The sequence below is a fragment of the Anas platyrhynchos genome, chromosome 11 (assembly GCF_047663525.1).
Source record: "Anas platyrhynchos isolate ZD024472 breed Pekin duck chromosome 11, IASCAAS_PekinDuck_T2T, whole genome shotgun sequence".
NCBI lineage: Eukaryota > Metazoa > Chordata > Aves > Anseriformes > Anatidae > Anas > Anas platyrhynchos.
Genome location: NC_092597.1, coordinates 10,927,582 through 10,941,603, shown reverse-complemented (window position 1 = coordinate 10,941,603; position 14,022 = coordinate 10,927,582). Strand labels below are relative to the sequence as shown.

At 39.1% G+C, this 14,022-nt stretch overlaps 1 protein-coding gene across 1 annotated transcript; it reads right to left on the bottom strand.

The window, feature by feature from the left end:
- Positions 1 to 4,645: 4,645 nt before the first annotated feature.
- FBXL22 (F-box and leucine rich repeat protein 22) lies at positions 4,646 to 14,014 on the bottom strand. The gene is made up of 2 exons (XM_021277799.4): positions 11,577 to 14,014; positions 4,646 to 8,990 (listed from the first exon to the last, which is right to left on the bottom strand). Exons 1-2 carry the CDS (start codon positions 11,909 to 11,911, stop codon positions 8,645 to 8,647), a joined length of 681 nt encoding a protein of 226 aa, XP_021133474.1. The 5' UTR covers positions 11,912 to 14,014; the 3' UTR covers positions 4,646 to 8,644.
- Positions 14,015 to 14,022: the final 8 nt, after the last annotated feature.

The following is a 14,022-nucleotide window of genomic DNA, read 5'->3' as shown; positions in this document are numbered from 1 at the left end:
CGCATTTGTGAACTGTGTATTGGTATACTTAGTCTTCATACTTTTTCATTTTGTCTCAGGAAGTTCTAGTATTGCGGTATTTAGACAGGACATGACTTTTGAAGCATCTTAAAATGTTTATCATCAAGTAATCTGATGGGTAGGACCGTGCCCTGCTTTCTAATGTCTTTGAGGCTTTTTCAGGTATACCATTAGCTTATGCCTTGTACTTCAATATGAGTTAAAGTTGTACTTGATTCCTTCTTGATTTTCATTTGAACGTTTTTCTTTTCAAGAGTAGTAATTGCTGACATTAATAATATACAGCCATCTTGACTTGGAAATCTTAAACTTTTTGTTCAAAAAACACACCATCCTCTTTGATATACAGGAGTTGATGTAACTGGTCCTAATCAGAGTACAAATAAATTAAAATGAAGGTGACAGGCTAGTTGTTGAAGTTGTGGGTTTTATATACGTTTTGAGTATACAACTTTGATTTTAGTAAACTGCACGTCTTTGGTCTCTGTCACAGCTGTAATTGTGTTATAATCAGCAGTGCCTGGCTTACACTGTAACGTTCATATTTGGTTAGGACAGTGATGTACTATTACCAAGAAATTTTTATTCTGTGTCTTAGCGAAGTGCTGATGACAATTCCTTTCAGTCTCCATATCTAAACTATAATTTGTGTCAAACTGCAAATGCTGTTTTCTGTTCAGGAACCAGTTCAACCAGGCTGAGAAGGGTAGTGTCTTTCCCCAGGTGAGTCGTTGCTGGTCTGGCTTGATGTTCCTCCTCATTCTCACTGGAATCCTTGATAGGAGGCTATGGGGCCTGAGGGCTGTGGAAAAAATTTATGAACCTAAACTCACTTGGTACACCACTAGTTTGTCTGAGAACACAGGCATTCCTGTTTTATGTTAGCAGGGATTATTAGGGAAGCTTCCCAGCTGTCCAAGATGGAACCTGGTGTATTGCTGCCAGCTAATGTTGGTCAAAGGGCTGAGCAAAGAGCTTCCAGATCCAGGTTTTATCTGGTTTATTTGGTTAGGACTCACTGTTGGCTCATGAAAAAGGCAAATGATTCTTGAGCTATGACCAAGAACCAGACTGCAGCATGAAACATCTGGAGGGGGACTTCCAATTGTTTGGGGATAAGGAGGGACTCAGGGCTCTGAAATCATGCAGTTTAGTTTCCTGCCTCATCATGTACTATGGTTCCAAATTGGACTGAGATTTTCACAGCCTGTCACTATGTTGTGAGGAAGTATATTCCCATTGTGGCTTAAATTTATAGGTGTTGTACATATATAAATATATATATATATGGCTACAAATAAGAATGGAAACTGCTGTAGAATGTAGTGTATGATTGTATACTAGACCTCACTATGTGACTCAAATCAGTGCTACCAGTTTGCCAGTCTGTTTTTATCAGATGGAGAAGATAGTAATACTGTGCCTGAAAAATGGCGGTTTAGTATGGACTATGCAGTTTGGTTCTTGGAAAATTAGGATTTTTTTGGAGGCAGTTTACAGGTAGGTAAGAGAGGATAGCAATGTTTACAAATACTAATGTTCATTAAAAGATTTAAGTGTGATTCCTTTAGCCATTTCGTTCATTGTGCTTGTCCTTTGGATATTCTATCTTAGCATGATGAAATCTTTCATATGCTTAATTACTTTTATTTTATCCCACCGTTTGTTTTTACTGTAATTAAATTGTGCATGCGTTCCTTTTAATTTGCTGATTGTCTTATTTCTGTTGCTCAGGCATCTGAGGCATCTAAGTGAGACTGGAATCATGTTCAAGTTTCCTGCATAATGCTTCTTCTTATACCTAATTGCATATGGAGATAAAGAATGTACAGTGCTGACTCTGTTGTACTGTTCATTGGAGACCATCTGAGAAAGTTCTAACTTTATGTCAGTTTAAGCATATTTTTGGTATGCAAACCTCTCCCTGTGGAAAAAGAGGAGTAAATATTACCGGTGTATGTCAGCATTCCATAGGATAAGTAAGTCATATATGCTGTTCTTGAAAGAAAAAAAATGTGTGCAGCTCAGTCTTGTAACAAGCCTACTAATGATAGGGTTGTAGCACTAGGCCATAGCAAGGTAGGCTGTGAGCTATTTCTCATTCCCCTTCCATTTTTCAGCATTGGATGGGACATGTGTAAGACTGCAGCAGGGAGTATCAGTGATAACAAGTGCATATCAGAAGTACGAACAGGTGTGTCACTGTGTTTATTTAGACCCTTTTCAAATTAATGAGGTATGGAGCACACTGTACTTAGAAATGTTAAATTCTAAATCCAACTAGAGAAAAAAAAAAGCTTGAAAAGCTTTTAGCCACATGTGTATTGTGCTGGGTAGGTTATATATAGGAAAGTACTTAATTGCCAAAAGCCTCTTTCTTTTGTTACATGTGACTACTGTTTGCTGCTGTTTTTTACTGTACGTGTGGAGTACCTAACTTTTTCCTTACAACTCAGTTCTCAAGAAACAATTGTCCTCTCTGATTTTGTAAGTCTGTCACTTCTTGAAACCCTAATTTATGTTGTTTTATCCTGTTTCTAACCTGGGATTAAATAATTTCTTCTCTTACACCTCTGGTATTTCCAGTCACTTTTTTTTGTACACCTAGGAAGTATATCACTAGCCTTTTGGGCTGTCAGATACCTGGTTAGCCCTTTGAAACAGGTAGGCAGACTACAGCAGAGAGAAGATGAGCAACCAGTCCCCAAGGCTAGAGGTAGGCAAGTTGCTCTAACCTGATGAAGCCTTATTCTTACTGGAGAGTCAGCAGTAGAAGAGTCGGGTCATCCAACAGCCTCAGAACGTACTGGTGGGTGGTATGTGCATCTGTCATGCCTAGAGGGGAACTAGTAAGAGCAGAATGTGTTATTGAGTAGCGGTATTCTCCAAAGAGGTTAACAAATGATCAGCTCATGTCTGGAAATTTGATCTATATCTGGCATTTAGCTGTGATGAAGTTGAACTGCAAAAACTACCACTGCTTGTAAGTAAACAGTTTTACCATACTGCAGGTCTTTGTTCCTCTTCTGTTTTATTGCCAATGTGATCTATGTTTCACAGTGAAAATTTGAAGTGTCACCTGGATGTTGCTTTTCCCCTATTTTGTGGGAAAAGGCATGAACTTTTACAACTAAACTTGTCTTTTCTACTTGGATCTGATAACATAGGTGCAGCTTCTGAGCAGGCTTTTTTTTTTTTATACTGCTTTTCTTTTGGTATTTTTATGAAATATATATAACAAGCGCTCCTCCCTCCATACCTGGTAATTTAGATTTAGAATGTGTGAGGATTAAAAAATGTTTCAACAATGTTAAGAGAACTTTGACAGAGCTCAAATGGCATGGGACTGAGGAAAACTTTAAATTTGCTTCCATCTTTGCATCACAGCCTAAGTAAAATGTTACCGATGTATACTTACTTGGGAACACAATTCAAAAATTAAGAAAATTGATTATTGATGCTAAAAGAAGTTATCAGCACAACTGTGTTCAAATTCTACCATGTCACGAAAGAAATACCCATATTTAAGGAGAAGAGCAAAGTAATATAACTGTGAGCATTTGTATAGAAATAAACCAAGAAATCAAGTAAAAGAGTGTTCTGAGGCACTCTTTTGACACTATAAATAAAATCAGAAACAGTTGAGAGAAAATTGGCAAAAAGGTATAAAAAATATGTACAGCTGCAGACCCATGTTCGTATTTTATAGGTACTTAAAATTATCTGTTAGATCTGCAGAGGTATAGCTTTCATCACAGAGGGCTCAGAGAGAGCTAGCATCACAGGAGGGTCTTTGATTATTAATGTGACTTAAAGAGTTTGTAGCTTCTGGCTTATCAATATATGAAATTGGTATTTTCTCCATGCATAAATTGTGTACTCAAAGTAAGGATTCTGTCGGCTTCCCAATTTACACATCATAATTGGTTTATTCAGACCACCAATCTTCTTTCCAACTTACAAATGCTGTTTTAGGATTGATGTTTTTTCTTCCCTTCTGTGCTTCCAGTTTTGTTCTGTGCTTTTGTAGTACATAAGGATCCTACTTCAGTTTTAGGACTGAGTTAATGAAATAGCAGAATACTATAGCGCCATGCTATTAAGTATTTCTAAGTTGTGCAAATAAAAGTACTAAATTACTTTATTTGTCTTCTAAGTGCGTGACACTTTTGGACACTTGTACTGATAAAGTATTTCTCTAGAATTTCTTATCTATTTGACTAAGTATCTGCAATGCTGTGATTTATTTCTTAGTTCAGCCAAATTAGAGAGTTCCAAAGGATATCTGTGAATCAGTAAGCCAGGATGGTAAAGGAGGAGCAAGTATATTAATTTGTGTTGAAAGCTGTAAAATCCTTTCAATTTTTCATAAAAAATGATGAAAATAGCACATAGAGTGTTTTCAGGAGTCCATAGCTAGCTCACCATTTCTAGCAGAGGAAGGAATAAGCCCTAGGAATGTAGGCTATAAAAATACTTCTGCTGAGATTGTTTGAAACTTATCTTCCTAAATAAAACTGATTGGAAATACAATTTTACAGTACCACTCTTCCAATAAAAAATGTCTTCCAGTGGAATTTGATAGCGTATTTCTTTTCTGTTCAAATATGAACAAAAGATGAGCTAAATGATGAAGTAAACATTTATTTCAGGACTATCTGAGGCTTCACAGCTGAATTTGACATTACAATACCCAAAGCATTTTTCTCCCTGTAGCTTTAATAAAAGGAACAACGGTACTGTAAAAAGAGTACAGTGAGAAATAGGAAAATTAAGCCAGCTGTTCCTAATTAATCAAGGCCTAACTTCAGAACTTGTTTCTACATTTTGGATGACAGTGAGAGGGGAAAAAATAATGTTCATTTCACACATTCTTTTTAGAGAGGTATTTCTAAATTTTAAAGAACAAGCAGCTTTCTAGGTATTTCTGACAACCTGTAATTTTTAGATAGCAATTTAAGAAGTCACAAATTCTGTTTATTAGAGAAAAAGATAGCTTATATAGTCTTCCAGTTTATATATATAAAATTAAAGTGCAGACTAGCAGTAAGCCTGCGAAGTTATACCTGATGATACATCTACAGTTGTTAAAACGCAACAAAGCTATAACATTATTTTAAACCATGGTAATTTTGATACACTTGAATTCCAGCAATGGAATTTCCAGTTTATTAGCAAGTCTCATTAGTGTTGTGTTACTGGTGTGGTGAGATTATCAACAATTTCAAGGTCATTATGTTCATAATGTCAATGAAAACCAGAATACTATGATACGTGCACTTACATTGCTGCAGTGAAGAAGTTTTGAATAGTTATGTCATGGAACAAAAATGTTGACTCTCTCAATGGGACAGAGCAGAATTTCCGTATGTTAGTATTTCTAAATTTGCCTTAAGGACAAAAAAAACTGTGCTGATGTTGGATTGCCACACAACTCCATTCACATTGAGCCTCCATTCACATTATTGAAACTGTTATTGTATTACTGTTATTGTAACTCTACTGTTAAATGACACAGAAAATTTAAAAAGCTTGCTTTATTGTGTTGCTTGTGTAGATCCAGGAAAATACAGAAAACAGAATCACAGAATTTTCTAGGTTGGAAGAGACCTCAAGATCATCGAGTCCAACCTCTCACCTAACACTAACAGTCCCCACTAAACCATATCCCTAAGCTCTACATCTAAACGTCTTTTGAAAACTTCCAGGGATGGTGACTCCACCACCTCCCTGGGCAGCCTGTCCCAGTGCCTAACAACCCTTTCAGTAAAGAAGTTCTTCCTAACATCTAACCTAAAACTCCCCTGGCGCAACTTTAGCCCATTTCCCCTTGTCCTGTCACCAGGCACGTGGGAGAACAGGCCAACCCCCACCTCTCTACAGCCTCCTTTAAGGTATCTGTAGAGAGCAATAAGGTCGCCCCTGAGCCTCCTCTTCTCCAGGCTGAACAAGCCCAGCTCCTTCAGCCGCTCCTCGTAGGACTTGTTCTCCAGGCCCCTCACCAGCTTCGTCACCCTTCTTTGGACCCGCTCAAGCACCTCGATGTCCTTCTTGTAGCAAGGGGCCCAAAACTGAACACAGTACTCGAGGTGCGGCCTCACCAGAGCCGAGTACAGGGGGACGATCACCTCCCTAGCCCTGCTGGTCACACTGTTTCTGATACAAGCCAGGATGCCGTTGGCCTTCTTGGCCACCTGAGCACACTGCTGGCTCATATTCAGCCGACTGTCCACCATCACTCCCAGGTCCTTCTCTGCCTGGCAGCTCTCCAACCACTCATCTCCCAGCCTGTAGCTCTGCTTGGGGTTATTGCGCCCCAGGTGCAGGACCCGGCACTTGGCCTTGTTGAACTTCATGCAGTTGACCTCAGCCCATCGGTGCAGCCTATCCAGATCCTCCTGCAGAGCCTTCCTACCCTCGAGCAGATCGACACACGCACCTAACTTGGTGTCATCTGCAAACTTACTGAGGGTGCACTCAATGCCCTCGTCCAGATCATTGATGAAGATGTTAAAGAGGACCAGCCCCAGCACCGAGCCCTGGGGGACGCCACTAGTGACTGGCCTCCAACTGGACTTGACTCCATTTACCACGACTCTTTGGGCCCAGCTATCCAGCCAGTTTCTAACCCAACGAAGCGTGCGCCAGTCCAAGCCAAGAGCAGCCAGTTTCTTGAGGAGAATGCTGTGGGAGACGGTGTCAAAAGCCTTGCTGAAGTCAAGGTAGACCACATCCACAGCCTTTCCCTCGTCCACCCAGCCCGTCACTTTGTCATAGAAGGAGATCAGGTTCGTCAAGCAGGATCTGCCTTCCATAAACCCATGCTGACTGGGCCTGATCGCCTGCTTGCCCTTCAAGTGCCGCATGATGACTCCCAAGAGGATCTGCTCCATGAGCTTCCCTGGTACTGAGGTCAAAGACCTGTTCCAAGTCAGTGTGGTGATGACTGAGGTATTCTTATTCTGGGTAAGATTTTAATTGAAAATGAAATCTTAACTGCTGTACACTTCATTGTGAATTAAGCTGGAATTGTTCAGGATCCATTGAGCTTGTCAAACTGGTCTATATGCAGCCTATTGTTTGACACCTGAGCTGTACTGACATCTGGTATTCTAGAAAAAAAAAAAAAGTTATCAATAGCCAGATATAACCATCTGTCGTTCCTGTAAGCATGTTCTCTACTGGATCATGTTGAATGGGAGAGAAATTGAAAGTAAATATAAGTTAAGATGTGGAGTCCACTAGAATGGACAGGATTCTCTTTATGGTTTGCTTCAGGAGTCAATGCTGGATGTTTCCTAATCGCTGAACAAATTGGAAGAGGAAACAAAATTTGAGCGGTTGTCCCACACAGAGGAAAGCACAGCATTTGAGACAGGGTGCCTTTTAAAAAGGCACACTGTAGTTCAAATAAAAATCTGAGCTATTCAGGCTAGACCATCTGTGTGATTGCTCTGAATTGGTATAGATACTGAGACAGGTTCAACAGGTAACACTTTTAATGGGGAACAGCAGTACGGCTGATGCAGTAAGGTGGCACTCAGAACTGTGTACCTAAGTGCCTTGGAGCCTGTTGTTGCCAGACCTGGTTACTCAATACCATGACCAAGTCCCTGTGTGTTGTATCATCCAGGCAGGTTTTGTACAGTAAAGTGAAACTGTGTCAACCTTTGGAGTCATACTTGGGTGTAGATTATGCTGTAGCAACCCTTCATAAAAACACTTTCCTGGTGCTGAGGTGCATGCAGGCAATTGACAGCCCTGTTATTCGGGATGAAAACAGCTGTTCGCTGGTTTTTGTTGTTGTTTTTTCCTTTTGCTTTGCACTGAGACCACAAATGTTTATACAGATCCCTGCTGTAGAATGTTGCTAATTTAGAATTTAAAGCTGTGTAATTTACAGCTTTATAATTGTACATCACTGTCTTTTCCTACAGGTTTGTTCTGTAAACTAGCGTTTTTTCCCATCAGAATTCCTTTAATGTCAACTTTTTAAAAAAAAAAAAAAAAAAAAAAAGCTTGGTTATTTTGTCAAAGTATATTGTGCACAGGGTCAAACTGGTTTGCACACAGTGCCATGCATATACCCTCTGTTAATAAATACACCTGACAAATCAACCACAAATATTAATCTCTGAGGAAGTGATAGTTGTCAGGTACGCTGATCTGCTTGCTAGAAGGAACCTTAGATGTCATGGATCTCTCTCTTCACTGGTAGAATGCATAATATGTGTTATAAAATCTTTAACAGAAATTGATTAATCACTCATTCCCTGAAATTTGTGTAAATCATACAGTATTTGCTGCAGCTTTACGCCTTTCTGTGTTAAAAGAAGGTAACAGAACCAAAGTTTTTAGACTTAATCAAGTACTGCATTATATGACACAAGTACATGATTTTTCCAGTTTGAGGAAAAACAGAAGACAGAGGGTATTTTTCTTAAGATGGTCCTGGTGAAAATTCACACCTTTCCCAATGCAGCCTTTACAAAACATACCAACCACTTCTTTGGACTTAAACCAGAATGCATTAAAGTAGCCACAGTTAATTGAAGCAGTGCTACCCTAGAGGTAAGTAGAAATAAACTATCCAAATTGACTGAGTTTTTACAGTTTGTTGCACTTAAAGCTGAACCAGTTTTCTTGATGATTTTCCAAGTGTGAACTTTTTTTCTGGTTTACTGTCTGGAATCATGTTAGCACTTCTCTCTGCGCTCAGCATTACTGAAGGACACTTTTCCCTGACTTTCTCTAGACCAGTTTGTGTTATGTTCCGGCAAAAATCCACATGGAGTGTTTGCAGTGATCTCCCATAGAGGGTCACTGCTTCCAATGTCTGGTCAGTGATCCGCACACAGTTTTCCAGTTTGAGTGTCTTGAGGCTTGGGCAGTTCCTGAGAAGAAGCAAGAGGCAATCATCCGTAACATGGCCGCATCCAGAGAGGGTCAGAGATAGCAGGTTTGGACATCTGAAAACATAATCATTACAGGTGAGACTAGGGAAGAATAAAAAATACACAGAGCTTGGAAAAGCCAGTGTCTTCAAGAATAAATCTTAAAGTTAGCAAAATACTTCCTCTTTTACCAGGAGGGTAAGAAAGCATGAGAAGGTGGGGGTGTATGTAGGTCTTAAAGCTCAACTTTACTAATCACAAAACTTACCTTCCTTGCTTTTTCTGTTGGTGGCTACGTCTGTAGCTCAGTCGGTGCAGTGGGGAAGTGGATGCCTATACATGTATAGGCTGCAGCTGCAGTGTTTTTTTCCTAAGGAGTTGCATGGTGTTGCCTTTCTCTGAGTTCAGAGAAGGAAGACCCAGCAGAGATCATAGGTTCAAGTCAGAATGGATTTGAGGACAGTTGAGTGAAGAGGCTGCTTTATAGACATGCTGAGCATGGGCAAGTAAGACACTCCCACTCTCGATTTTATGGAGATTTTTTGCTTGTTACTTGAACTCCTTGGTTTTACTAAGTGCCAGCTACTACCTACCTAATTGAGTGCTGATGTTGGATTGCCACACAACTCTTAAGCCTCCATTCACATTATTGAACCTGTTATTGTATTACCGTTATTGTAACTCTACTGTTAAATGACACAGAAAATTTAAAAAGCTTGCTTTATTGTGTTGCTTGTGTAGATCCAGGAAAATACAGAAAAGACCTGTTCCAAGTCAGTGTGGTGATGACTTACACTGTCCATGGGTATGCAACTGGAGCAGACTGGTTATTATTTGCTGTTGTGCTGAATAGGCACGTTTGCAAAGGCCCTTGTGCCCCAACCTGCAAATCCTTCTGTACAGTGTTTGCTTTCTCGCTTCCAGCTCTCTCCAAGGAGCAGCAGTTGAGCTGTGCGTCTACTTAGGTAGATAAACCTTAATGTTTCTGCATTAACATAGGACTTCTTTAGTTCTATTGTTGACAGTAAAAAATGATTACAGCAATGCTAATGGTGATCTTGTGGTCTTGGTGATCTTGGCAAGACTATTAGCTTGCGTCTGGCCTGCAGGAACTGTAAAAAGGTATCCATAAGTGCTTCCATAAACAGATCAGTTAGAAATGCAAGTGACCAAAACAGGAAAGGTTAAAAAAAAAAAGGATTGACCCACAGTGTCATCAACAGAACAAAAGTACTCAAAACTCAGAAAGCAAAGCTGAAAATTCATTTGAATTATGTTTTTCTTTGCACAGAATGCTAGAAATTCTCTTGTGATAGAACTGCTTTAGGGGAAGGGTTGCTGCAAAAAGGCAGGAATTGGACTTGGGAAGGCTAAAATGGATGACACTGTCAGTGTTAATATACACGGACATTTTTAAGAGTGAAGATTTAACTTTTGCTGAACTTCGATGGACTTCCAGGTTGCTTGCTACCCCACAGGGTCTGCTTTGCATTTTGTCCAGCAACCAATGTGAGTTTACAGATTCTGCAAAGGAAGGCACTTAAGTGTTAAACTGTTTCTACTGAGCTGTAGTCTGGTGTTCTCCTTCTGAATTGTAATTTGTGATGGCAAAAAAATAGAAATAGTTAAGCGTGCCATCTTGGTAGTAGACATTTCAGTGAACTTAGAGTATTTCTTTACATGTAATCTTTACTCAGCACTGATATGTTTCCTAATGGTATTTGGCTAATTAAGCCAAAGTTCTTATCAGTTGTTCTGGAACGATTGCTTTTGAACTGTTGAACTTAAAATACACATTCTTTTCTGAACCCATATTTTAGTCCTTGGTTTGAGATTGTACTGTTGCTGGTTCTCACCAACACCCCTCATTCTGTTAGTACGCTGTGATTTGTTGTTTTGTTTGTTTGTTTGTTTTATAAATTGCTAGGTCCAAATTGAACATTTTGCCTTCCATGCTGTGGCACTAAGCTGAAGGCTGGTTACACCACAAATGTGTGCCATTTCAGCTCTAATATTTGACCACAGCTATCCTTGGTGTTGAATTAAAATGCATTGGGATTGGTTTTACCCTGTTTGCTCCTCCTAATGTAGTGTGACACTTTTTCTTAGAGCTGCTCAGTAGCACTAAAGCTGTTAAAAGAAATAATGCGCATTGAGAGCTCTTTTTTCTTAGTGATACTTCCTTTTACTGTAGTTTATAAAAAACATAGTTACATTTCAGTATAAAATCAGTATTTACTTGAATGGAACAAATTTTCTGTTAGGAATGTGTTTAATGCACTTTCTTTTTCAAATGAAATGTATTCACTATGTGAAATCATGCCTTTCCTCTAGGGGTTCCCCCTAGACAATCCTTGACAATGACAGAATGATACATTTTAAGTTAAGCAGCAACTTAGTAAGCAGTATTGCACTTTCCTATATTAATTAATCTTTATTCCAAAAAGAGGGAAGACTAGGCTTAAAGAAAGTCATTAAGATACGCTATTGCCACTATAAAACCAACGTAACGCTATATTAAAACTGCACAGTGAAAGCACTCATGTACTTACTGCTCCATTTCAGGGAGGCTGTGTGGAGGAGAATTAACAGTTCTCAATGCTGTCATTTAAAGGCAGCTAACTTTACAGGAGTGTAGAATTTCACACTCAAAGAACATACCTGTTGCCAACTTCTAGCAAAAAATCAGTGACAGTGTTTTCATGCTTGTTACAGAAGTCTTTCTGGAAATTGTTTTTCATCCAGTCCTCAATGTTACACACCTTGACTCTCTCTGAATGCCAGCAGATGGATAAATATTTTAAGGCAGGTCCCAGGAGAAAGTTGTGCTTCTTTAGTTCCGTTGGAGAGTTAAAATTCAGTAAAGACCAAAGTATAGGATCTTGAAACACTTCTAGCAGTTTGTGACATGTTTTTGCTAAATTTTTCCTGCTGTTTTTGTCCAGAAAAGAAAATAGATGTAAAAGGCATTCCCGATTCAGCTGGGTTATATGCATAGCCCTTCACAGAGTGTAGGGAAGCAGACAGTCTCCTGGCCTTGTGGAATAACGGCAGTGCTGGAGAGGGGCTCAGAATCACTAGAAGGCTGTTGCACATATATGGTTGTGGAATGGTGTTTATTTTTGGCCAACAACTGGTGCAGAAGTTAAGAGCAGGGAAAGGATAAGGACAATGCATGAAACTGCTGTGCTGTTCCTTCAAGGGAATGGAATGGGCATGCAGAACAGCAGGACTTCTCTTTCGTGAAATGCTTCCTTAAAAGGGATTTTTCTTTTAAATCATTATTATTATTTTCCTTTTAGGCAATCCTGATAGTTAGCAAAGACCTTGTGCTGTGTTAATGAATGGGAAGGGGCAGATGGTAGGTACAGCTGCAAAATGTAGCTTTGGCAGCCTCTCAAGTTTGGAGGATTTGACTTTCAGAGTGGAAGCTTGTACAGTGTGCAACAATTTTAGCCTTTATTTTTCATTAATTATGCTGAGGCTGCACTTTCTTGTCTCATGTTCAAGGACTGTTATACTGGGATTTAAAAGGATGCTAGTTGAACAATCTTTCATTAACAGCTTTAAAAATGAGTTTAAATGTTCCCTGGGTGCAAACAAGCGCACACAAAAAAAGTCCAGTTTCTTTTTTACAGGCATCAGCCTTATGGGCATTTTCCTGCCCGCTCTTATTTGAATAAATGGTGCTAGCTGTTTCCCCCACCTTTTGCATCAGCAAAGTAATGCTATACAGGAAGACATGCATGTGAGCAGCCATATCGATGTTCAGCTGCTGGAGACTTATGCGCTTCTAGCAGATGCCTTATGTTAGCCTGAGTTTTACAAGTTTTCTTGCGTCTATGCTTTTGTAGCTGTTACCATGGACCTGGAAATTTTGGTGGCAAAAGGAATAGGTGTCTGTTTTCCAGTAACGGACAAGAAAGTGTAGCAGAAGTTCTTGCTGTAGAAGAAAAATAAATGTACTGCAAATGGTGGGTCAGAACTAAAAGCAGTAATAACCAGCCCTGTGACTTTTTCATGTTTGGGAAGTAATACAAGAATTTAAGGTAATTCATGCCAATCTTCGGTTTGGTGTTAATACAGGGAAATAATATGTATAACTATTATTATTATAATAGTTGTATAACTAATTAGTAAGTATTAGGAGCAAAACACATCCTGAAGGATTTTTCAAATGGCTTGCACATTTTTAGTACCTGGGAGTTTTTATGTATCTATGCATTTTAATAGTGTTTGTTTCGATACATGACAGGTTTGAACGCAACCGAAGTTCATCTTCTACTTCTTTGTCTAAGACTGCAGTTTGAAAATGATCTCTGAAAAAATGAGAGTAGAATTTTTTTTTTTCAGTCTGCAATGATTGTTTTGGCTTCTTATCTGTGCATGAGTAATGTGTATGCTTACCCCACAGTGGCTCAAAGAAAAATGACAGGTATGGATCTGTACAGTTCTTTAAAGTTAGTAATTTTGTTCTGTAAATGGTAAGCTGTGCTTAATGATTACCAGTTCTTCTGGTTCCATATCCTTTGTCATTAAATATTTGCCTTGGAATTAGAAGGATATTCTTGCTTTCCCTCCCATGCTTAGAAACAGGCTATGAACAGTAGCATGAATACTTTATGAAGCCACAGAAGAGACAAGAGTAGATGATTTCACATACCAGGTAAGCCAGTCATTGGAAAATAGTTTAAATGGTATGCCAGGAGTTTTCTACTTAGTTCTCTTACTGTGTTTTTTTTTTTAAACTCTCACTCTGTCCCTTCCTCATTCTCAGAACTTACCTTCACCATTGAACAAGTTTAAATAGTTGACATTACTCAGAATTGTAATAAACACAGGCATGTTATTTTAAGGAAAAACATAAAACCAAACAAACTTCCATGATAATCTTATCGTTGCTGGGAGGGACTCTTAAACCACAGAGGACACACACCATGATCTAACAAAAATAACAGCCCTTCTGTGAAAGGGCCCTTTAAAATTGTGTCCTCTTTGGGTTTAAATGCTATGTTCTGATACAATTAAGTTTGCTTTATTTTTTTTCCCCTAGAACTTCAAATACTCTGTCATCCTGCTCAAATGATCAATGCTAATACTTGCAAAA

Bases quoted from the DNA above. Each gene is read 5' to 3' on its own strand.
- FBXL22 (XM_021277799.4), bottom strand. From the start codon at position 11,911: ATGCATATAACCCAGCTGAATCGGGAATGCCTTTTACATCTATTTTCT. The intron at 8,991-11,576 runs GTATGTTCTTTG...TTATGTTTTCAG, and splicing joins TTGCTAGAAGTTGGCAACAG to ATGTCCAAACCTGCTATCTC.